Source organism: Castor canadensis, chromosome 3 (genome assembly GCF_047511655.1).
Source record: "Castor canadensis chromosome 3, mCasCan1.hap1v2, whole genome shotgun sequence".
Lineage (NCBI taxonomy): Eukaryota > Metazoa > Chordata > Mammalia > Rodentia > Castoridae > Castor > Castor canadensis.
The window spans coordinates 181,524,614-181,550,960 of NC_133388.1; the positions used below are offsets into that span (position 1 = coordinate 181,524,614).

A 26,347-nucleotide genomic window follows, 5' to 3' on the forward strand; every position below is an offset into this window, starting at 1 on the left:
AAAAAAAAAAAAAAACTGATCAAAATGTTCAAAACCTTTTTAGCCACTCAAAATATGGCAGCCACTCCCCACTACTCCTAGCAGTCTGCTTTCAGAATAAAAACATAAAACAAAGTAATTATGTGAAACACCATAGGCTTTCAGAAAACTTTATTTGGTGATGAGCCAGGCTCTGATGGAAAAAGCCCACCTACAAAACGGGAGTTGTGGATGTTCAAGCTGGTCCAATTCACAACATGTGTACATTCATGACCCAAAATAATAAAGACCTTCAGATGCAAATGATTCTAAAGCCATTACAATCCCAAATTATATGTGATTCACTCAGGTGTGCTTATATTAGCTTTTAAAAATGATCCACATACAGAAGAGCTATACTTCCCTCACAATTAACAGATACACTTAACCTAAAAAAAAACGCAGAGGGACAAAAAAAACTCCCAACAATTTAAATAGGGTCTGAGGTTCTTTCCTGCATCTACTCACTGAACACACATTCATAAGAATGAAGTTCCCAGAAGCCTCTCCCAGGCAGCATCTCTGTGGCCAATGTGACCTGGAACCTCCTGACACAACACAGCTGCTCTGGGTCCACAAAGCCAGTATTCCCTCCCAGAAAACACAGAGGGATCATATTAGAAGCAACTCCACTGCAGTTCCCATCCCTTAATTTAGGAAAAAACTGCCTAGTAACAACCCTTGAATCTCATTAATACCAATCTAGACCCTCACTGACTCAGTGGTACTTTTTATGAAAACATTTGAAGAGGTGGCAAATGGTTACAACAGCTGTCAGGTGGAAAGCTGAGAAAGCTCTTCAAAGATACACCGCTTCAGTCTTCTCCCCTATTGTTACAGTTCTGCCACCAAAGGGGAAAAACAATGGTGTGAACAAGTTCTTGGCAAAAGTCAATAAATACGAGTTTGTCAAAGGCAGAACCATTTTATGGGCGACCCCCCTCTGGGAGGACATTTAGAGGTTGGGAAAAGTAGCAAGGAGGCATGTGTGCAAAAAAGAGGTAAGGCTCCTTTTGAAAGGGTCTGGTATCCCAGCCCCAGATGCCCAGCTCGGTGCCAGCAGACCAGGAACTGCTAAAAACCCATTATTCAGACGGAAAGGAAAAAAGAGAAGACACCAAAAAAAGATTCAGTTTTGAAATTTGCATGGCTGATATTTGTTCTTCGTAGCAGTAAGGACTTGAATGAGAATCATGAAACTTGAGGAATACTTGTATTTTCCTTCAGGATTTAAAAAATTTTGTCTCATACCGAAAGACTACATTCAGTGTGGGTCAGGTCCAAGAGCGGTGGGAGAACTCGGTCATTAAGCACACCCAGCACTGGGAGGAAAGTCGTCTGAGTGGAACGCCTGGTGGCCAGGCCAGAGGCTGGTCCTCACTGGTCTCCAAGTCGAAAGCCCTGGCCCCAGTTGTGTCTACCGCCTCCACCATTCTGATCAGCAGCTCGCCTCATGCTAGCAGGAGGTACACCGAATCCTGACACCCCTCCTCTCCTGCTGGGCAGCCAGCGGTACCTGGGACAGAGAGAGGGCAAACAAAGGCAGAGACCAAAGTCATCTCCACAGTCTGTAAGCATTCAATACTCATCTCTTTCCTGGATGTTCCCATGGCATCTGTCACACTGAAGAAGGCCAGGGACAATGTCTTACTTAAGTCTGCTTTTTCAGCATACTTAGCAAATGCCCTAACTACAGATGGCATTTGCTTTTTGCTTTTCATGTTTCTTAACTTTATCAAGCTTTCAGCTAAATTCACACTCTAAACATTTTTTTAACTGATTATAAAAGCAATTCATGCAGAACAGTATGGAAACAAAAAGATTACACCCACAAGCCCAACAACCAAAAAGAACGACTAAAAGCATCTTGGTATATCTAAACACGATCAAACTGGATCAAAGAATACAAAATAAATCCACTTTCAAAGGACAAATGCACTGGCTGCTGCCCTTCAACTCAAGATCCTTCTGCCTCCCAGCTCTGCACAGCATTTCCGTGGTGCTCTCAGCTGAGTCCATTAAGCTTGAGGAAGAAGGTTTTCTGTCTTGAAGGTGGGGGGAGGGGGTGAAGTTTACTCATTGTCTTCCTTCCAACTGTATTCTTCCCATCTCACAGATGGTGGGAGAGCTGAGGCCCAAAAGAGTTAGATGATTTCTCACCTTACAAATTAATAAATTGCAAATTAATAAATTGGAAGTCATAGCATAGCTGAGAAAACTGAAGCCTAAGTCTATGTTCTCAACAGTGTTTTCCAACTGCTTCCTTCTTTGCCTACATTACTAGTGAGTTGAGATTGTTTTTTAAACCTATTGCACTTAGCAGATCTGAATAAAATTTTGCTTGAAGGCAGAGTATGAACTGAAACCACTTTTTAAAACCCTCAAGGCACCAGAGTAAGTCATCACAGGTGACTCCCCATACAGAAGGCTGATGAGCACAAGTGTACACTAAAGCAGCTACTATGGGCCCTTATCACTCAAGGAGCTCTTCCTTATACCAGGCGCTGCCTGTTTATAAATTCATCTGTTCTTCACAACAACCCTATGAAGAGGGCATTACTACTACCCAACCCAGCCCCTTTATTTTCTTGTGGGGTTGGGGTGCTAGGCAAGTGTTCTACCACTGAGCTATATCCCCCCTCAACCTTTTTGTTAATTTTTCTCTTGAGACAGGATCTCAACTAAGTTACCCAGGCTGGCCTCAAACTCAAGAACCTCTTGCCTTAGCCTCCTGAGTAGCTGGGATTACATACATATGCCATAGCACCCCAAAGCAAGAATGAGTGAAATTCTTCAAAAATGTCAGGACTCAAACCCAGACAACCTCCTGCTGGGACAGGACAGCAGTCAGTGACTAGAGGCTGCATTTGCTTGTATCATCCTTGATACCTTTATGTTCCTTTCCAAAAGAAGACAATGACCTCCCTCATACTAGGAACTGAACCCAGGATCTCAAGGGCTCTACTACCTGAGCTACACCCCCAGTCCTTCTGCTTTCAGTTTGTTTTTCAGATAGGTTCTCATGCTTTTGCCCTGACCAGCTTTGACCACGATCCTCCTACCTCTGCCACCTGAGTAGCTGGGACCACAGGTGTGCACCACCACACCTGGTTTGCTTATGAGATACTCTTATCAACTTTTGCCTAGGTTGGTCTCAAACCATGATTCTGCCAAGATTATGCATGTGCACCACCACACCTGGCACAGTGACCCCTTTTAAATTAAAAATTAACCAAATGGAAGAGAAGATATAACTACTTTTCTAAAGAATACCTATCATCTTAGACTTCAAGCATGGTCTGTAATCCCAGCACTTGATAGGCAGGAGGCAGGAAGATTGCAAGTTCTCGGCTAGCCTGGACTACATAGCAAAATCCTGTCTCCAAAAAACAAATAAATAAATAAATTTAAATTCAGCTTTATCAGTAAATCAAAGGGTATTTCCAAGCATTGGATCATTAACATCTATGACGTATGGTATGATACTACATCTCTAAAGTCCATAATAAATTAGAACACTTGAAAAAGGCAATACTTGGTTTATCTTGCTCTGCTACTTGCTCTAAGACAATACAGAAGCCAGCACCATTGCTTAAGCTTAAGCAGATAGTGAAATTAAATGTAAGTAATTAGTATAAAAAGACACCCAATTATACATAATCAACAAAAATTTATGGTAATTTCAAAGCAGTTACTGCTTTTGCAAGGAGCTACATTTTATCATCTGATCTTTATGCAAAATGTAACAGAAGGGCTTCCACCAACAGAGAAAGCTCAAGTGGAAGCCAGGCTGTGCTGCTCACTCTTTCTGCCACTAGAAACTTGTGCACTTTGTTGTCCACAATTGAGAAGTATCTATAAGCTGTTAGTCAGAAAATAGCCATTTAAAGTTTAAAAAAAAAAAAATCTGCTGGCTACTCCCCAAAGCACAAGTTTTTTTAAATTGGTGCATCTGCCATCCTTCTTGATAAACCTACATCAGAAATCCAAACCTGCTGTTATTACATCCTTTGATAATTAGAAAGCAGATTGGTCATTTGTGTTTTTTTAGCCTGAAGGCACCCAAGGCTCAGAAGAGAAGTTTCCTTTTCTTTTTCTTAAAGGAAAGGGGAAAAAAAACCCCACACATAACAGTATTATATTTTTCTGCATATTACAGTTCACAATTAAAAAGTCTTCCACAAACAAATACAGGGGTAGGGAAGGGGACTCGCTCAAGTTGTAGTGCCCCCATAACCCCTTAGAAAAATGACAGAACTGTCAGAAATTGAGAAAGATGGAAAAGGGTTGTGAGTGTTTTTAACTGCAAGTCATTACTGCATATCCCTGACATGAAATTAGGCGTGATTGTCAGGCAGGCTGTGACACCCAGATGGTGATTTAACTGGTCCCTTTCTCAGCAGCCTTTTGCTTCACCGACAGACTGGCCATGCTACTTGCACGCTCAAGTGTGTGAGCATCTCTTTTCGGCTCGTCAATCTCCCTTCCCAACATAAGCAACACGGCACATTATTACAGCTTTTATTTACTGAGTACCCACCACTGTGCTCCCAACTGTGTCTTGCCTCACTCATCCAGTCCTGCGAGATGGGGGCGGCCCCTCAATACAGACATGCAAGCTGAAGCTTGGAGGTTTTATTATGTAACTTTCCCAGTATGAAAACTGTTACGGGGAATGGCATTCAAAACCAAAAACCTACTGTCCTTGGCCTCTTTACTTCAGTCAACCCTAAAACAGATAAAGAACAAGCATACTCCCAGCAGTTGGGACTATGCAAGTCTCTCATTTTAACTGTGCACAGCCCTATAAAATTCCTATTCTGTAATATTCAATATAAAGAAGTTTAACCAGGTATAATGGCACATACCTGCAATCCCAGCACTCAGGACTGAGGAGAGAGGATCTTGAGTTCAAGGTCAGCCTGAACTACATAGTGAGTCTGTCTCAAACAACAAACACTTGAAATTGCCAACAATGGGCTAACTTATCCCTTCCGCAGCTGCCATTATGGGTAAAAACTGGTATGATATTCCAAGAAAAAGAGTTCTGTCACCCCCTTACTCTGCCCATCCCCCAGCCCACTGCTTGGCACCCTGAGGTTACTCAGGTACCTCAGTGCTCAGCACAGCTGGTTATCTTCCTGTGATGTCTGAACCGAGTCATCAATGGTCCCTGGCTAAAAGGTGCTATGCAGGAAACTGAGCTGTGGCTTCAATTCCTGGCTTCCTGTGGCTGTGTGACCGGCAGGTCCTTTGCTGGCTCACATTTCTCCACTAGTCAGGAGGTACAATGACTGCTTGGGAAGCTCTTATCAGGATACATGAGACCACAGACAGAACAATGACCATTCAATGAAGAGGGAGGAAACACTTACAAAAACTGAGGTGTTGATAGAAAATTCCTTCCTCCCAAGTCCATTGGGTATCTGAACATTAGGAAGAAATAAAGATGTCCAACAAGATTTCCAATGAGCTCATTGATTACCCTGCAAACAGAGAGCCAAGTTAGCCAAAGTGAGATAACACCAGGTTTTAACTAATAGTATGGGGAAGAGATCCTTCACTGCAGCCTATTACAGTCCCTGAAGTCTGTGACAGCTCCACAATAGGCCCTTTTACAGTCTGAGTGACACATGTATTCTGAGGGACAGGGAAAAATCAGGCCTGATGAAGCAATGAGGCCCACAGCCCTGCCAGGCCAGCAGCCCCTCTGACGTCTCTTTCAAGCCTCAGTCTATCCTCAAAATAGGGTTTTTATTATTACACTGGAGTTGGGGAAATTGCAAACAAAGCTTCTGAGTTCTTTCAGTCAAGAACACTGTGTTTGTAAAATGTGGGCAAATATGCACGCCACCAGGAGACGCAGATGGGAGTGGGGAAAGACAGTAAGTGACTGCCCTCGATTCCTGGAGCTATCACATGCAAAAGCATGCAATGAACCTCACCTCTTGTACCCTTGAGTGTAAGCAGCACAAGATCACTTAGGAGAACATCCTAAAATAAATGTTAACTTTCTTCACGTTTCCCAGGGCTTAGGCACAGGTCACCTCAAGGTTTTATGATCCACTGCTACTACTGTATACCTTTCTTTGTCTTCACCTGCAACATGATTCCTGCCAAGGCCAATCAATGCCTGCAACTGCTTCCAGACTCTGCCCTTCTGGGTGGGACAATGGCTTCACCAAGCTCAGAACATACTATGCTCTAAACAAAGTCTGTCTGCTCAATTCATTCACTTCTCCCTATCAATATGCAGAAGGAGTTAGGATCACACAAACAGAGCAAATATATCAGATATATGCAACTAGTACTATTAAAATCTACTCAAATCTTGAAAATATTTTGTAGTGTAAGAAATGGAAGATCTTAGAATAGCTGCATCTTGATGGTCTCCCTTTAAAACTGCCTGGACACATGAAAGGTTTTCCTAAATCTTTAATTCCAAACCAAGAGACTAGAAATTTGACCCTACTAGACCAAAACTTCTGTACCATCAAACCACTTACAAAACTACTTCTCATCTGAAAATCTGCATTTCTATGACAATGACCAATCTCCAAAGTATTCTGGAAATGTGTTGAAAAAAAAAAAAAAAACAAAACAAGACATAGTAATGCTATGGATAGCTCTTACAGAAGTCAACACAAATTAGGTCTCAAGCACAAATTAGGTCAGTGTTTGCCTGGTCTGGATAGTGATTCCAGAAATATGTTTGTTCAAACACATAAATACAGAAGCATACTATGTCTAATACAAGCTAATAAAATTATCACCATTCAGACGAGATCGGGCGTGTTCAGGGTGGTATGGCCATAGACAAATTATTACCATTCAATTAAAGTCCTGCCATTTAGCCAATTATATCAAAATGTCATTATTCTATGAGTATAAGGCTCTAAAACATCAGTATTGAAATTCTTTAAGGTTGTTTTTTAAGATTTGAGAAAGAAGATAAAGATTAATGGACATTTTCCAAGGTTAGTTTCCAATTAAATAAATCTAATACTACTTACGAGCCTCCGATGATATAGTTGAATCCAAGGATAACCCACGGTAAATAACAGGCCTAGGAAAAAATGGAAACAAATGTGAACAGATACACCTGAAGAGGATACAGCTGCTAATAGGACGGAACTGGGAAAAGATATACTGACAAGAGCTTTACATAAATCTTTTGGAGGGTTGCTGCAAAACTTCCTACCTAAAACCACCCTTATTTGTATACTTATAACTGCACTGACAGAGTACTTTGCCCATAGTTCAGGTGCCAATGCATGCCCTGCCAAATTAATATTATCAAAGAGCTTCAAAAAGTAAATGAGTATTCTATGAATGCTATATAAAAATATAGTCCACAACAGAATCACAAACTCCAACCAGAAAACTGCTGCAAACATTTACCTTGAATTTTTATCTCATTACACACTGACATCTTCAACTAATACCCTCCAAATTATGAATTCAACAACTGAGCCCATACCAAATTCAAGACCTCACACCAAGAGCATTGTGGGGAACTTCACAAACTAGTAAAGCCAGATAATACATGAATAGCTTTAGGGCTAAATGATGCAAGAACTATAAAATGAACACAAAGCACTACAAAAGCCCAAAGCCAAGACTAAGCCAGGCAAAAGACCAGAGAAGTATGCTCTGTCCCATAATGGGTAGGATGTATATGAGGAAGGCAGGGGAAGGTGCTACAGGTAGAAAATTATGAGATCAGGTAGTGTTTGGGGGCAAAAAACAAGCTGCTTAGTGAAAGTACTAAGCACATAACATGGAGTGAGAGAATAATAAAAACAGTTTTTAAATGGCAGGATTTCACTTGAGTTATCTTTCCTTCTCTCTCTAACACATACACCTACATACCCCTGAGGGGCCTGAGGAACAAGAGGGGGTTAGGGGTTGGGGACAACAGTCAGCAAGGGTCTCTGGATTGGCTAAGAACTGGACTGCAGAGGGGAGGAAAGGGGCTTGCCTATGGTATACTGCTCTGCAGTGACCTCTTCTGGATGAGTCAGAAAGTACATCTTTGGACTGAAGAGAGGGATCTCTGTAAAGACAAATACAGATAAAGTACCTTAAATCGTGTTCCAAACCAAAATGATACGATCATGTCTCTGTTCAGCTGGGCCCAGACATAAAGCACTGACATAATGAGAGGAATCATCAGCAACTGCAAAAGAAGTGGACATGTGAGAACTAGGCTCCCTGAAAAGCCTGAGGAAAAGAGGAAAGAGGCCCTCCCCTCTAAAAACATTCTCAAACAGGTATTCAAAAAGCAAAGGGGAGTGCAACTGATCAGAATTACTAATTGATCCTATAATTTAACTTATCATACTATGATGCTATAAAATCCTGTAACAAAATATATTTTAGAATGACTCAAAAATATTAGTTAAGCTGTTTATTTGCAAAAGTAAGCTTTGTAGTTTTGTAAAGAATATACGCCTTCACACATGCCTAGAAAATACTGCATAACCACCTAACCATTATTCACATTCTTTTTTTTTTTTTTGTGGTTCTGGGGATAGAACCCAAGACCTCATGCATGCTAGGCAAGCACTCTCATTAAGCTACATTCCCAACCCACATTATTCTCAATGTCCAAAAATAATACAGAGCCAGAAATAAGCAGAAAAAAACAATTATTTAGATAACTCAAGGTTTAACAAAATAACAATAGCTATCAGTTTGTAAGTTCAAAATAAGACATAATTAACCACAGTTAATGTGATTTCAATTTCTATCAAAGGCTATTAATTCTAAGTCTGAAACATATAAAAAGGCAAACACCTTAAAGAGACACTTACCTGCATATCCATTGCTAAGCCAGTAATCTTGAATGGTAAAGTTAAAGATCCCACATAAAAAGTATCCTGTACCTATCAAGGCTGATAGTTATCTCCCCCACTTACAAGTTAATTTCATTCCAATGTTCTGAAGGAAAACACTGTTCTGTCATTCAGATTACTAGAACACAAAGGTTCTAATAATCTTCATTATGAATATTCTGTTAGACTGTACTACAAGGAGATAAAGAAATTATAGCCTTAGCATGACTCAAGTCACCGGGTGTCCTCGTTTCCATGCCTTGCCATTGTGTTTTAGCATCTCTCCTTCAAGTAAAACATGGAGACGCTAATGCATCTGAAACAAGTAATGATTCTGCTTACAATCAGGGTTCTCCAGCATGGATGATCGTCAAAACCATTTTTTTCATTCCCTTAAAGGAAAGGAAAGGCTATCCAATGCCTTGCATTTTCTGGCTCTTGGCCAAGTTGAAATGGCAACTGTGAGCTTACCAACTACTCTGGCCAGGACTTGAGTCATGAAGTCCCTTTTGCTACTCTCTCAATCTAAGAGCATGAAGTTGGAAGGTTGTTGGCAACTGCAGATAATATAGAGACAGACGGTGTCCAGAAGTGGGTACCTTACAGTGGGACTGAATTACCACTTAAAAGACCCCAAAAGAAGGACACTAATGAAGTCAGAAAATTATGCTAGTAATAAATTAATTTTCCAACAAGAACCACAGATTTCAAAAGCTGTCTCATGGCATAAAATCTTTGTGCTTCAGTCAACAAGCTGTCACCCATGAGAACACAGAGAACTGGGAACAAAAAGAAGGAACAATAAAACTGAACCAAATGTGGAAAATCCCACAGAGGCAATGGGGATATGATTTACTATAGTTTTTAAAAAGAATTTCAACTATTTTTAATTGTTAACTGTAGTTTGTTTAAAAAAAAAAAAAAGGAAATACTACAATTTGAAATGTGTATACAATATTGTCTGTTTCCCCAAACCTGAAAAAAAAAAAAAAAAAAACTGTTTCATTTCTGGCCCAAAATAACACTAAAGGATACCACGATGCAAATCCAGTTAAAGAGAAGCATGAATAAATAGTCTGCTGGCCTTCCATCAAAAGCTCCTAGGAACAAAAATAAGTCAAATGTCATGGTTCAGAATTTTGGAACAAAGTCACATCTATAATGAGAAACACTTCAAAAAATATAGATAAAACCAAAGAGAATATTTTAGAAATCACTTCTATCAAAAGTGAGGGCTGGTGGAGTGGCTTAAGTGGTAGAGCCCAGCAAGAGGCCCTGAGTTCAAACCCCAGTAACTCAGAAAAAAAAAAAGGGGGAATTTTTACAAACATCTAAGCCATATCAATAAAGCCCTGAACCAAAGGCACCTGAGTAAGACTAACTGATTAATTTACGCTTCTCGTAAGTTACATGCTGACTGCCATCAGCTACAACAGATCCAAAGGGGGTACTACCAGTCCATTCCAGAGCTACTAAGTCCCATCCCAAACACCAGTGAGGCCCCCTTAAATTTCTTCATGGTCTATTGGCCTTCCTTCAAGGCTACCATGATTGATGGACACACTTTTGATAGTTAATTTCTCTTTCATGGCACTAGATCGTAAAATTGCCAGAAAGGAACCATATCCAATTAGCTGACCATTGTGTTTCCTCCAGCATGACTGCAGGAACGTATCATTACTATCACTACTACTTTTAGACACACACAGAGCCACTTGTCCAACACTGGGCTGAGATACTGAACAGGTTCAGTAGGAGCTTATATCCCAGCAAAGGAAAAAGATGTGAGGAAGAATGGGGTGCAAAGGGATTGCAAGCCTTTTGATGGCCTGACTCCTCACAAAGCATCTGTGAGCTGCAATGGGAGACCCATAACCTCCTTTCTCAGGTGAAAAAATAAAGTCATGTGACCAAAGTTATGTGGCTTCTTAGAAGCAGACTTAAAGTCTAACTACTAGTTTAGTGTTTGTGTCACTACCCCATTGACCAATTCTATTTTATTAGGGGGCAGAATAATCAAAAACAGCCCAGCTCTGCCTTCTGAGGATGATTACTAATGACTTCACCAGAATACTTTAAGTAGAAGAAAACAGAAATGAAAAGGTCACTGTAGCTTAAAAGTTACTTTCCTTCCCCTCTATGCTCCATCACAGTAACCTGATATGGCTAGTCAACTTTTTTAAATCCTAAAAAGGATCAGAAAGGTGGACATGTAAACAGATTTCCAGTGAAAGTCTCCCCTACTCTCCTTTATTTCTTTCTTGCCACCTCAAAGGCACCCTTCAGCCACAGTGTTAAGTATGCTTAAAACTGGAGGATCCCATGATGAATCAGAGCTGAGATTCTAACAAAACTTCTGAATTTAATAATAGCTGTGCTTCTCTGATGCAGTTTTGGCTTTGTGATTTCTAAGGATTCTTTAGATTGAGTACTTAAGATATTGTAATCACATAAACTGTAGTGCTATATTATTTGGCATGCTTGCAACTGAGAATTTATAATTAACTCATCCCAAACTGCATTCTTTGCATTTAAATCAGAACCTCTTAAATAAGCCAACACTGCTATATATTTAACAATTTAGCCAGGCAGAAAAATATGCAGGTGGCAAACATTTTGTCAAAATGTTAATTTGAGACTGTATAGTGAAGAGAGAATAAGAGAGAATCAGTAACCTGGCTTTCATGCCTAGATGTGTTATTTCAAATAGCTTTCTGACCTTTGATGTGACTACTACAGCTCTGGGCCACAGTTTTGTCTAAAAAATAAGAGGGTTAAACAGAATGATCTCAAAGATTCCTCTCTACAGTAATGTTCACAGCAGCATTATTCATGATAGCCAAAAAACAAACAAAAAAAACCCCACAAATCCAAGTCAAGTGCCAATCACTGACAGATAAATAAAGGATGGAATCTTAGATATGACAATAAAAAGAAATGATACATGCTATGTAGAAGAATCTTAAAAACATTACACTAAGTGAAAGAAGCCAGTCCTAAGACCATATGAGGTAAGATTCTAAGTAATGTCCAGACTAGGCAAATCTAAAGAGGCAGGAAGTAGATTAGTAGCTTCTTAGGGACTGTAGAGGAGAAAGGGGTTAAATGGAAATGGGGAATGACTGTTAACAGGTGCAGAGTTACTTTTAGGGGTGATGAAATGTTGTAAAATTGATTACGATAATGACTGTGCAACTTCTGCAAACAATAAAAACCACTGAACTGTGCCCTTTAAATGGGTGACTTGTATGGGACATGAATTGTCATCATCCACAAGTATTTCTGGGGGAACAGTTTCAGGAAACCTCCTCAAACGCAAAAATCTTTAAATGCTCAAATTCTTTATAGAAAATGATGTAATGTTTGCATATAACCTATATACATCCCCCAATATACTCTACGTCATCTCTGGATTGTTTATGATACCCAATACAATGTAAATGCCATGTAAATAGTTGTTAATAATGCCGTATTTAGAAAACCGGGTGTGGAGGTAATCCCAGCTTCTTGGGAGTTAAAGGCAGGAGGACCTTGAGTTCAAGGACTGCATAGCAAAGTTATCACCTTAAAACAAAATACAGGTCAGACATGGTGGTTCATGTCTGTAATACCAGCTACTTCAGAGGCAAAAGTAGAAAGACTGCAGTCTGAGGCCAACCTGGGCAAAAACATAAGACCCTATCTGTAAAACATCAAAAGGCAAAAAGGACTAGAGGCACAGTTCAAGTGGTAGAGCACTTGCCTAGCAAGTGTGAGGCCCTGATTTCAAACTCCCAGTATCACAGTAAAAGAAAAAAACAAAAGAGCTGGGTGCATAATTCATGTAGTAGACTACTTGACTACCATGTGCAATGAATGAAATTAAATCCTACCTGCCATTTGGCTGGAGACTGGGGGGTGGGGAGGTGGACATCATCATATATATATAAAACAAGATTTGCTATGAAATAACTATTGGAGGCAGGTATGGTCAAATAAGGGTTCATATTGGCACATGCTACAACATGGGTGGGTCTTAAAAACATGCTAAGTAAAAAGAAGCCAATCACAAAAAGCCATACAAAATGTCCAAGTAGGCAAATCCACACAGAAAGTAGGTTAGTGGTGACCAGGAAGGGAAGGATTGAGAGGAATTGCTTTGGGTTTTGAGAGGTGATGAAAATATTCTCGAATTAAACTGTAGTGATGGTTGCATAACATTGTAAATATACTAAAGACCACTGAATTGTATGCTTTAAATGCCTAAAATTGTAAATGTTAAGTTTTTTAATTGATCGCAATAAAAAGGTTCACTAATCCTCTTCTCTAGTTTTTTATGTTTGAAAATTTCTCAAAAGAAAGTTTAATTAACTAAAGAGCTAGCAATGTAGCTCAGTGCTAAGGTTCCTTCCCAGCATGAACAGGCCCTGGGGTTTAATCCCTAGCACCACACACACACAAAAAAAAAGTTTAACTGGTCATGGATCATCCACACTTCATTAAATTATTCCAACCACTTAACTATTTACTTAAGTTATACCACAAGGGTAGCGCATAGAATTTAACTAGAAGTCAGCACCACTATTTCATACATACGCCTAGAGCAAAAGAATGCAAAGCATTCAGAAAGTTTGCATTAAAAGACAAAGACAGCCATGACAGAAATTAGAGACATGGTCATATTATGTAAGTCACTTATACTCTGGTAGATTTATGGATGAAGCCCCTGACACAGTGGTGGGAGGCCTTGTTGTGACTTTTACTTTAGCCAAGCTACTTCACTTCCTTGAATCTCCTGTTCTTCCTCTGTAAAACGCAGAGTAGGCTATGTCCCTCTCAATATAACAGACTATGACCCTACACTGTGATTACCAATGATTTCTGGACAGCGTCTATCTAGCACAGGCTACCTCAAACTCACCATCCTCCTGTCTCTGCCTCCCAAATGCTGGAATTACAGGCCCGTGTCATCACACCCAGCTGATTTCTTTCTTTTTAAAAAACATCTTGTAGCAAATGTTGATTTAAGAAAAAGTTGTATTTGACATCAAATGAGACGGATTCATAATTTTCAAACACGAGTACTGATTTAGATTTAGGGTGGTTCAGGATTCTGAACGAATACCTGAATAGCCAGAAGGTTTATAAAATCTCTGAAGTTAGCCAACCTTTTTTGAAATTATTTAAGTTTAACAAAATATACTCAGACACATGTATCAATTTACTGCTTTTTCGGAAGCAACTCAGAACAGCATATAAAATATTGTAGGAAATAAATAAAAGACACTTTTTAAAGCTTTATCCATAGCATCATACAGTGAATCACATCTAATGAACTACTACATTATTAATTCCCTACTGTTTTCAAGTTGAGTGTTTCGATTACAGAGAAACAGTCTAGGCTTTTAATTGCATAAGGCAGTGTTTTTCAACCTCAAATCTAAGAGATACATCCACTCCAGAGATTTTGCATTAAAAGACAAAGACAGCCATGACAGAAATTAGAGACATGGTCATATTATGTAAGTCACTAAGGAGATGGGCAAGGTATATAAATTCCTGGTCTACCTTTCTTTTTTCCATCTCTAGAATGGCAACACTACTACTTTATACCGCGTGATGCTGTGAGTATTAAAAATGAGGGCCAGGTGCCAGTGGCTCACCCCTATAATCCTAGCTGTATGATAGCTGTATGACAGGCCAGCCCAGACAAATTGTTCACGAGACCCCCAGCTCCAAAATAACCACAGTAAAATGGACTGGAGGTGTGGCTCAGTGATAGAGTGCCTATTTTATGAACACAAAACTCTGAGTTCAAACCCCAGTCTCACAAAAAAAAAAAAAAAAAAGCCTGACATGGTAGTACACACCTGCGATCCCAGTTATGCAGGAGACCAACAGAGCAGGATGACAGTCCAGGACTTGCCCCAGACAAAAACACGAGAACCCTATCTGAAAAATAAGCTAAAGCGAAAAGGGCTAGAGGCGTAGCTCAAGCAAAAGAGTGACTGCCTAGCAAGCTTGGTGGTACTCCAGTACCAAAAAGGGGAAAAAAGCAAAAAAAGAATCTAAATGCCTAGCACGGTCTTAGCACAGTCAGTGAGCATGTACTGACATTTTGCCATTCTTCACATAATGCTGAAGGCCCTCAAAATGTCTCCAAGTAAGTAAACATGGATTAGTAAATTAGTTAACAGTACATAAAACAGTGACGATAACATACCTGCTTCAAGTCGCGTAGAATACTGATACAAGAAATATAAATTGACCAAATAAAGAAATCCAGTTCCTGGACCCACAGGGAAATAAAAGGTGGCAGTAAGTGGCCTCCAAATCTGTCCAGATCAAAATAAACATAACTGTTAGTTTCTCTAAACCTCGTTTTTTTTCCTTTTAACTAAACAAAATTAACCTTCACAAAGCATTGTCTTCAGTGAGAGCGACCAAAGTGATACCATCAACACAATTCAAGAAAACCTGAAAGTTCATACCAATGACAATCACATCAATTTGTAAATAAAAGCAATAAAATGACACCATAAAACAAGCAATAAGTATTTCTAAACAAGTTAAAAAACTACCCTAGAGGTATATGATTAGTCTACCTAAATCAGGCATAATTGCTAAGCCTATGTCAAAAATGAATTACAAAAACTTAATTTCTAACAGTATCTCTAATTAGGAAAAGAACATACTAGTCCCCGGCACAACAAAAAAAGGAAGATTATAGTGGAATGGTCTATAGACTATAGTGGGCTATCCAAGAATGTCATATTCAAGAGGAACAAGTGGCTGGTGGAGTGCTCAAGTAGTAGAGCATCTGCAATGCGAGCAGCTCACTGCCCACACCACCAAAACACAAATCAAACAAAAGATACAAGCAAAAAATGTGTTTTCAAAATCCAAACCAGTGTGTTAAATGTCATGAGCACCATGGGCACAAGACTTAAAAAACATACTCCCCCAACACACACACACACACACACACCAAACCAGAAAATAAAGAAGTCCTGGGTTCCTGACCCCCCATTTCCCAACAAGTGATCAGTTTCTTATATGTGTCACTAATATTTATCCTTCTTCATCATATTTACATTATTTTATACCTTATTTCATTCCCTTTCTGTTGGCTTAACAGTATTCCTTTTATGTGGATATCAAAACTTCTTTTAAACTGTTATGATGCCATGGTGAATATTCTTGTATATTCTCTCTTTATACACAAGTAATAGGAATTCCTGTTATTCAATCTGCTAGATCAACACACAGATGCATTTATTTTGGAAGATATTGCCAAATGTCTACAGAAATGTTTATTTCTGTCAATTTATACTTCCTCCTAAAATGTAAATGAGTGCTGGCCTTTTCTACACATACCCACCATTTACGATATTTCACATTGACCAATCTGAAATTAATTTTTATTTGCCTTTTAAGAAAAGTCTAGCACCCTTTCATGTTTTAAAAACTTTAGCATATCCTTTATCCACTTTCTGCTACAACCACATTTCTTTGTCATGCAAATTTCTCTTTCTCACCACAAATATTTTCTAGCCTATCATTAAACTTAAGATTGTATGGTATTTTTTATATATTTTGGCACATGAAAGTTTATAAGAAAATGTATCTATCATATAATCATGCTCACAGAATCTTTTTACTACAAGAATAAAAACATGTTCAGTTTCACTATAACACTTTCAGAGTTCATCTAAGGAATGAGAAAGACATATGACTTACTCTTCTAGATGGTCACTCAGTAACCATCTCCACTTAGAAAGTAACCCACATTTTCTCCAATTATTTGAAAAGCTACCTTCATTGAATATTTATTCTCTTTTATATTAAAGTCTAGTTTTAGACTCTTCTTTTTGGAATTGATGCCTAGTTATTTTCATTTCTAGTTTTATAATACACTTTAATATGTGATAATGTTAGTTAAGAAACCACTTGCTGGGCATGGTGGTACACATCTGCAATTGCAGCATTCGGGAGGCAGAAGCAGGCACACCATGAGTCTGAGGCCAGCATAGGCAAGACCCTGTCTCAAAAAAAAAAAATCTTCCTCCCTTTTTTGCTTCTACAACTGTCACACTTTTCTTGGCTAGTCTCAATATTTTATTTTTTCTACATTAATTAGAACCAATGTCTTTATTATAACAATGTGATATTGACAGAATTTCCAGCCAAGAACTCTTTCATAGCTTTTAGAGTTCTCTATTGAGCTATTTCTATCTCCTTTTATGCCCAACCAGTAAAGGCAGGCGTCTGCAACAATATTTGACAACTGAGCCTCTTGAGCATTCAAGCACACAACCCTATCTGTAAATAAAAATTCTGTATCTTAATTCATTCTTGTCTAAGTCACTGGAGAGTACCTCTAGAACATCATTAAACAGTAGCAAAGTAGACAGACTTCCCACACTTTTGCCTTTTTTGTTTGGCTAGTTTTTGGTGTTGGGGATTGACCCCAGGGCCTCTGTGATAAGCCCTTGCTTCAGAGGTTCACAATAATGGGGAAGGCTGTCAAAAGAAGCAAGAATTGGCATAAAGAAAGGGAAATGTTCTCTGGGTACAAAGTCCCGCAGACTGCAAGAGCACACTAAATGAATGGATACTGCTAACAACACAGGTACGTCTGAGATGGAGGACCTCAGTCATGGGTCTGGCCGGATTCAGAGCTGCTAAGTTACATTCTCCCAAGATAGAAATGCAACCCTCAGTGCTTAATGCCCTGTGGAGGGAGGTGCACTGGACAGGCCCAAAAAGGGACTTTCCAAAAACTCTGTATTAAACTAATAAAGTTAAAATTCATCAAAACTGCTCACAACTTAATAATAGGAACAGTACAGACTAAAGAAAAAAAGCACTGTAAGCCAGGTGGAGGTTCAAACCTGTAATACCAGTACTCAGGAAACTGAGGCAAGACGATCACGAGTTCAAAGCCAGCCTATGTTACAAAGTGAGACCCAGTCTCAAAAAAAAAAAAAAAAAAGCACTGAAATGAGTTGAGACCTGAATTCCTGAATTTAAAGTTTCTGCTGACAAGTTCTCATTCTACAGCCTCAATTTCTACGTGTAGAAAGGAATCATATCCTAATACTTATCCTACTTTAGTTAATAGTTAAAAAAATAATAACAAATCCATATTGTACTGTTACTCAGCTCATTTACATGTACAATTCACGAAATGGAGATTATAGCTTGAGAAAAGGTTAAATAATAGCTAATTATTTTGCTCACTCTGACTCCAGTACTGTAATACTAAGCCCTTATTTTTTGACAATACTTCTCACAAGTAACATTAGTAAAACCTCTCAGTACTATTATACTTGTATAATTATGAAATGAACTGAGAGCAAACCTCCAAAATAATCTCCCTGTTTATGAAAAGCATTGAGAATGAAGACCAGAAGCAAGTTCTGGCCTTGACTCATAAGAAATTGTGCAAGACCTTGCAAGTCTAGACCTTTGAGTTGGCTTTCTTTTTTTTTTTTTTTTCCTGGTGGTACTGCAGTTTGAACTCAGGGCTTTACACTTGCTAGGCAGGCACTCTACCACTTGAGCCACACCTCCAGCCTGAGATGGCATTCTTCATCTACCCAATAACATCTCTCCTATGACTCCTGTGTTCTGTATCTTTCAGGGATTGTAAAAAGGTTAGAATAAAGATAGTGGATTAAAAAAGATTCTTTGTTTAAAAATAAAACGTGTATATATGGTTGTATTACTATCGAAATCTTTCAGGACGCCCACTGACCTGGTTTTTACAAATTTACATTTAAACTACCCCCACAATCCTGTAAGTTACTCAAGGCCTGATTTTAAAAAAGAAACCTCAGGTTTTTTTCTGACTACATTTTCTCTAAGGGCTGATGACACAACACTATTTTTAGTCACTGTGTGCACCTGTTCCTTAGAAATCAGTGTATGTCAAAATACCTTACCTCTCTTCCTTGCTCATTAACCTTACCCTTCAGTTATACTTGCGTCCACTGATCTAAGACAGTTAATATTATTTTTGTATTACTTTAAAATTCTAACTGGAAACACTAAGAGATAGCTCATCTCTGTAGGACACAATGTAACACATTTCTTCATAAATCCCCTTCTTTCCTCTAACCCACATGTAAATAGGTAGAATAAGGAAACTGACTTTACTCACAGATCTAGGAGTAGAAAGGCACATTTTCAACTCTTGAAAGCCTAAGGGCAGTCAGGAGCAGCCCAAAGAACCTAGGATGCAAGCAGAGGGCTGTGTGCCACACTCTTGCCCAGAAGACTTGTTGGGGAGTGCCTCTCTTTAACTCACAACAATCCCAAAGCCAGACATTCAATAAATGTGGCTGGGCCCTAAACAGAGTTTAGGTAATCCACCCAGAGTTCCCCACTTAAGAGGACTGTAGCCCCATGTTCCTTCAAAAAGAAATAGTATGCTTCCATTACTAGTTCAACAACTTCCTGAGAGTATGGTTGCAGCCATCCTCAACTAAAGTCTCCCTAACAATCTGCTACAGTGAGATAATTACAAGTGCTATTTACTCAGAGTCTAGAGCAGAGGTTTTTAAGCATAAAAAGCAAAGATTTGTCTGATACAAAAAGGCTCAGCTGATTTGAAGTTAAGTCTACCTGGGTCACCAAGCAAGAAAGATGAGTGCCTGTGTGTCAAACGCTGACTTTAGTAAACTACGCCCCACCCCTCTTCTTTGAACATCCTATATTGCAAAGAAAAGGCCCTTTCTACTCATTTTTAAAATCTGAAAGGCATTCAATATCAATTTAGAGCTTTAAAAAAGCTATTAGAAGGGAGAGGGATGAAAGAGAATGGTGGAGGGGGTGAATTCAAGTATGATATATTTGATACATTGTTAAGAACCTTTGTAAATGCCAGGAAGTACCCTCAGCACAATTTAAAAAAAAACAAAAACTATTGCTTCTCCAGTCTTTTGGCTAAGATCAAGTGAAGTATCTGTTCTTATCAGTTTAATATCTGATACGTCCTCTATTCGAGGACAATATATTAAATGGATTTTTGGAACAGGGAGATGGAATAGGAGCTTGTTCCGTCCACTCCACGCATCGACCTGGTATTGCAGTATCTCCAGGAATGGTGCACAAAAAAAAAATAATAATAAATAAAACATAAATAATTAAAAAAAAAAACTATTAGAAGCCATTGTTTCTACTTCTGAAAAGCATACCTATGTTCACCACATACACGTGTTCACTAAGACATACACTAGAATGTTTACGGTAGCACTATTCATAATAAACATAACTGAAAACTACCCAAAAGATGCATCAGCAGTAGTAGAGTGGGTAAATAAATTATGGTATATTCACACAGTGGATTAACGAGGTTGAGCAGTCTACAACCACATGCAACAATATGGACAATATGACTCTCCCACACTCCGTTGGTAAAAAGAAGTTAGGCCCAAGACTAGGACACTATGTAAGTCCATCTATAGAAAATACAAAACTTGCTGGGCATGCTAGTGCATGCCTGTAATCCCAGCATTTAGGAGGAAGAGGCAAGAGGAACACAAGTTCCAGGCCAGTCTGGACACTACTTCCATGCTCAGCCTAAAGTCCCAGTTCATTCTCCTTCCAGTTACATGTGAAATGTCTCTCTTCCCCAAGTGTTCTTAAATCCACCTGCTACAACTGCAGTCACTGGATTAAACGTGGTAACTTAAGCAAAAGCTTGGTGAATATAAGCACCAGTCTGCATTACAGACTTTGTTGGTGCTAGAGAGGTCACATCTTCACATTACAAGTTGGGATGCCTTTAAAAGGACAAAAAATTGAATAATAATCCAGCAGTCACACTTCTAACTCAATTACAAATTAAAATTAGAATAAGGCATGGTGGCACATGTCTTACTTATAATCCCAGTATTCCTGAAGCTGAAGCAGGAGAACTGTGAGTTTAAGGCCAGCCTGGGCTACACAGCAAAATCCTGTCTCATTTAAAAAAACAAAACAAAACAAAAAACCTATTATCCATGGAGAGAATGCAATAAAGCCAAAATGATCATTATAATACAACATGAAGTAGGTAACATATTTCCTCAATTTGAAGGTACTGTTTTTGTGTTTCTGGAATTAGAATGTATCTTACAATTAATATACTCATTTTGATTTCTACTCCATCCCCCTGAAAAAGCTGCATTAAATTGCTGGAACAACATATAATCAAAAGAGTTCATATGGTTTTAATTGTCCTCACTTATAGGTAAAGACATGGAAGCTCGACAGGGTAAATAACTTGCCTAAGGACACACAACCAGTAAAGGGCTGAACCAGGCCCTGACAACATGACTAGACTACTTGAAATCCTGTGCTCTTACTACTCTAACAGAAAAGGAAACATAATTTACCATCACTAATTTGGAAGCAATTATTTTTTTTTGATAGATACTATGCAGAGGAGTTAAACATGAAAACTTAGATGTCACCAAAATAAACTCAAACTGCAATTGTCTATAAAACAGGTTAACTTATCTCAGGATGATTGGAGGACTTGACTGAGATAATATATGGAAAAGCACAGTTCAGATATTAAAGGGGCAATGTTATTTTGTCCAAAGAAATGAAGAAATATAGTGCAGGCAACCCTGGGAGATATAATCCCAGAAAACACTAGCATAGCAGAAAATTGCCACCTCTCTTGTGCAATCAGGGACAAATATGAAGACATTTCATCATTGTGAACTATTTGACTGATGTGAGTCTGAGGGACTGGGAATAAGAAGAAACTGTAGACAATCATGTCGTGAGTCTTAGCATATACCTGTTTTAACCTATCCGAACTAAAGAAGTAACATTTTAGACGCTGGAGCTCCAAACCATCAATTTACACAGAGGGAAACTTATTGATAGGAGAAAAATAACTGCAACTCCCAAAATGAATGCCCAATTTTAAATTAATCATTCCCCAATTTTTTAAAAGCTGTTACAGATCTAGCTTCTAAAGAAAAGATGTACCTCTTCTTACAGAAACTATGCAAAAACACAACTCACACTGCCCTCACATATTAGCCTCTCAAGTGCAGATTTTCTGCATCATTTGCAAATAAGTTTTCCACGTGGGCTTGAGAACTAAATTTGTCCAGAATGGCAAAAGTCAGAGTAACAGGACAAAGAGATAAGGTATAGTTATTGGTCTTTCACACCTGGGAAGTCAGTGCACTGGCCAACCTCCTGCCAGCAGCGTCTCCCAGACTTGAGATAACAAGCCTGAAAGAAGCAATGTATGGAAAATAGAAGAACTGTGGAAGATGTGACATGAATGAGTGACTCTTTATAATCAGTTCCCCGTTTTTAACATGATACACCTGCAGCCTATTACAAAGGCTTTCTTTTTTCTTTTTCTTTTTTTTGTCAATTATTCTACTAGTCTGACTACACAGATGAACATAATTCTGTAAGAAGGGTCAAAGAGCCAGCTTTAACTAAGTTCTCACAAAATGATTATGACCACTGCGCCCCCATGCACACACATAACCCAACACGCCACCAGGCACAAAGTGCACAGCACACACTGCAACACATATTTACTAAAATAAACAACAAAAAACAGTCTGCAATTCTGGCTATGTTCTACAGTCACTGTAACCAAGTACCAGGACTTGACAATAGCTGAAGACTAACTGTACTCCCCACCATTCACCTATACTCCCCACCAAACCTGAGCCTCCCTGAACATTGCCAATCAAGAGCTGAACCATCCATTCGGTGCTCCTATAAAAACAGTGGTATCTTTGAGTCCTCTTCCCCTCACCTGTCCGCTCCAACTGCCAAATCTATCCACTTTTCTCTATCATTAAGCCACCCTGGTCCAAACTTGCATACTAACTTTCATTTCTCTCCAATCCCATTACCTAGCCCTTTTCCACACACCAATTCCAAGTAGTTGAGGCAATCTGTCAATCCTTTGTTCAAAAGGTTCCCTGTTTCATAACATCCTCAAAATAAAGTTCAACAGTACATCACTTGTCTAGCATGTACAAGGTCCTGGGTTCAATCCTCAGCACTGCAAGAAAATAATAAGTTCAAAATTCTTAACATGATTCACACGGCCCTCTATTATGTAGCCCCAACAGACCTTTCCACTTTTGCTTCCTGGCACTCATCCCTGTCCTCATCTACCAATCCTAGAGCTGACACTGTCCCAGGGTCTTCTTTCTATTCTGAGTTCCTGCCTCTTGGGTCTTTCACTTACTAATCCTTCTTTCTGGAAAGTTGTTCCAGAGCCAGATCCACCCAAAGAAATTCTCCAAATGTCATCTGACACTTTTCTGGATTATCAAATATTATAACCCTTAAATCACTCTCCATCACACATGGCTTTCCCTCTTTTTTTTTTCATAGGAGCAGGAATCTTTTCTGTCTTATTCACTATTATATCTCCAGTGTTCAGCAAATAGTTAAGTGTCAAATTATCTCCAATAAACACGTACATGCTACGTTCCAGGCACTAGTCTAGGTAACAAAGACAGAGTAGACAAGACGAAGATCTGGTTCTCATGGAACCTTATTCTCTGAGGGGAAGCATGCTAACAAATACTAAGGGGTGATGTGTAGAAAAAACAAAAGTTAAAGGAGATGGAGTGAACAAGGAGTACTATTTTAGGTAGGGCAATGAGAATGCCTTGGAGATCTTGCCTGCGAGATGGCATTTGGACAGAGAAAACATAAGGAGGCAAATGAGTGAGCCATGGTTACCTTCCTCAGGCACCGAACTAACATGTACAGAAGTCCTAAGGAGGTATCCAGGTGCTGGAATAGAGGTCCTTCCAGTGGATTTTACTCATCAAATTGAGAAGACACTGGAGAATTCTCAGAAAACTGACAAGACATGATTTATGTTTATGTTTTAAAAGAGTCATTCAGCCTGCCCAGAGAAAAGATTGAAAGGAACAGGTTGAAAGGATAATGGCTTGCAATGGAGAATGAGAGGAGATTGAATTCTGGATACAAGCTTAAGGCAGAGTCAGTAGGATCTTCTAATAGATTGTGAGGTGTGAGAAAAAGAAGTCTAGACTGCATGTTAATACATGCCTGGGAAACTGTCTTAAAAAAAAATTCCTAGCCTGGCACAGTGGTGCACACCCCTAATCCCAGCACTTGGAAAGCTGAGGCAGGAGGATTGTGAGTTGGAGGCCAGCCCAGGCTACATAGCCAAACCTTGTCTCAAAAAAAAAAAAAAAAAAAAGCCAAGGATGACTCCAGGTCTATCAGCTTGAGATTCCCTAGTAATGGAGTTGCTATTTCCTTCTAGGGCAAAGAGGGAAAAGGATTTGACTTTGGCCACAGAAGTTTGGATGAGGTGCCTACAGGTGAAATAAGTGGTGATTTCCAGAAGTCTGATCAATATACAAATTTGGAACTCAGCAGACATGACTGGACTGCAGATTCTAATACCATATTTGTATTTGATGGACATCTGTTTATAGCAAGTTTTAAAGCCATGACGCTGAATAAAATCATCCAGGAGTAGAAAGTGTATAGAAGAGGTCCTATAACTGACTGCTGGGACCCATGCCAACATTTAAGTCAGGAAGCAGCAAAGGAGAGGAAGAAATAAAACCCAGTGAGGAAGGAAACAGCAAGGCAGTATTAATCAAAGGCCAAGAGATGTGTTGGAATTAATGTCAGATCTTGGAATTTGACTTGCCACTGATTAAAACTTTTAATCACAAAGCAGAATCCAGTGAATATAGATAACCTCCAGAAAACTAACATTCTTTTCCCAAAAATTACATCCTGCACTTTTTTCCTTCATGTTTACGAAAATAACAAGATCTTCCATTTCTCAAGAAAGTTACTCTTTACTCATTCCTCCATATATCCAATTACTACATGCCAGATACTAGGTCAAGGCCTTGGGAAAATGCAAATAAACTCATTCTTTCTATCTCTGACCTTAAACCACTCCTATGGGGCAGAAAGACAAACTTCATTAACATGAAACCAAATAAGAAGTTGGTCAAGTGAACACTACTGATCAGGCTGGCACCACACCACACACGTAGGTGACAGAGGGAGCTCAAAGGGCACTACTCCAGGTGGCCCCAGTCTGCTAATCACCGCCATCCAACAGAATATCAACTCTCACTCACTCCCCTCTCTCTGCTTCCTTTACTGAGTGAGGAGGACGGGAAGCACAATCTTGTGAACAGGTGCAATCAGTCCCTGCCCAGCAGGCCAAACCCACGTCTCCAGCTATCCAAGCCAGACCCCCACCCTAGCCCACAGGACCCCACCCTACACCACTGGAGCGGGTCGCACTACAAATCCCACCAACCACCATGCGCCCGCCACCTGCCGGCCCCGCTCCGCCGCTGTGGGACCGCCTGGAGCCTGTAGTCGCCACTGTCCGACGCCGGCCAGTACCTGGAAGCGATAGAGAAAAGCTTCGGGCCAGAGGAAGAAGTAGGCCGGGCTGATGAGGCCGAGCTTGCCCACCAAGGGAACCGCGACGGTGGCAGCGAACCAGTAGCGCGTGATGGCCGGGATGCTCCTGAACCAGTCCCCGATGTCCGACATCTTCGCCTCTCAGGTGGCCGGGCTGCACACAGCCGCCCGTCTGTCCGTACCGGCCACCGCACTACCCGGCCGGCTCCGCAAGTGAAAGGTGTCGAGGCGGAAGCCGCCGAAGCCGCGGTGCAGAAGGCGGAGGCCGGCGGACGTGGCGCCACCGAATTCGGACCAGCCAGGCAGCGTCCAGGCGCGGCACTTCCTCTTCCGGTGGCCGTGGACCACGTGACCAGAAGTCCCCCGGCTTAAAGAGCGAGCGCCGATTTTACAGTCCCGAGGCTCTGCGTCCCGGGGCGGGGCCAAGCAGAGACGGGACGGGGCGGGGCTACGACACGAATGGTGGGAAACAGTGGTTGCCAGCAGCAACGGCAAGTGCTCCAGCTAATGGCGAGGCCGAAAGCTGTTCACTTAGTTCCCGCCGAGTTGTAATCCCAGGGGATCCTCTTGGAGGGTATTTAAAGGGGAAGGAGGCAGGGGGAGTGCGTAGTTGATGTGTTCACTCGGATCACAGATGCTTGTCTGGTAGGGTTCTAGGCCCTGCAGATGATGCTGTCGTGGTACTTTCTCTCCTGGAGCATACATTCTTGTTAGGAGAGATAATAAACGAGTAATGAAATAAAAACTCAGAGAAAGATGAAGAAAATAGGAGGATGGGGTAGAGTGACAAGGTTGGGCAGTGTGAAAAGAAATGGCTACTTTTGCTGGAGGTGTGACTCAAGTAGCAGCTGCCTTACAAGCCTGAGGCCTTGTGTTAAAACCCCAGTACCACCAAAAACTATATTTTAAATTTTAAAAAACTAATAATTCCTCTAAGAAAGAGAGACATGGCTACTTTATTCGATAATGGCCAGTTCCCACAAGGTGGCCTTTGACCCGAGCCAGCCAGGCAAAGATCTGGGGAGACAAATTTCCATGTAGAGAAAACATCTGCTCTTAACTAGCTTGGAGTATCAGGGAAACTGAAAGCA

General features: G+C 40.1%; 1 protein-coding gene and 1 non-coding gene across 3 annotated transcripts; one reads left to right on the forward strand and one right to left on the reverse strand.

Annotated features, from left to right (window-relative positions):
- Derl1 (derlin 1) lies at nucleotides 1–25,592 on the reverse strand. Of its 2 annotated transcripts, XM_020156501.2 has the most exons (8): nucleotides 25,236–25,592; nucleotides 15,058–15,169; nucleotides 9,891–9,955; nucleotides 8,835–8,861; nucleotides 8,102–8,197; nucleotides 7,032–7,084; nucleotides 5,394–5,504; nucleotides 1–1,534 (listed from the first exon to the last, which is right to left on the reverse strand). In XM_020156501.2, the coding sequence occupies exons 1-8, from the start codon at nucleotides 25,386–25,388 to the stop codon at nucleotides 1,396–1,398; spliced, it is 756 nt and encodes a 251-aa protein (XP_020012090.1). In that variant the 5' UTR covers nucleotides 25,389–25,592; the 3' UTR covers nucleotides 1–1,395. The 2 variants fall into 2 exon arrangements, with proteins under 2 accessions (XP_020012090.1, XP_020012091.1); XM_020156502.2 differs by lacking the exon at nucleotides 15,058–15,169 and having other exon boundaries at nucleotides 25,236–25,363.
- On the forward strand, nucleotides 19,764–19,955 carry LOC141421937 (U2 spliceosomal RNA). Its single transcript, XR_012446618.1, has one exon. It is a non-coding gene; the product is annotated as a U2 spliceosomal RNA (small nuclear RNA).
- Nucleotides 25,593–26,347: the final 755 nt, after the last annotated feature.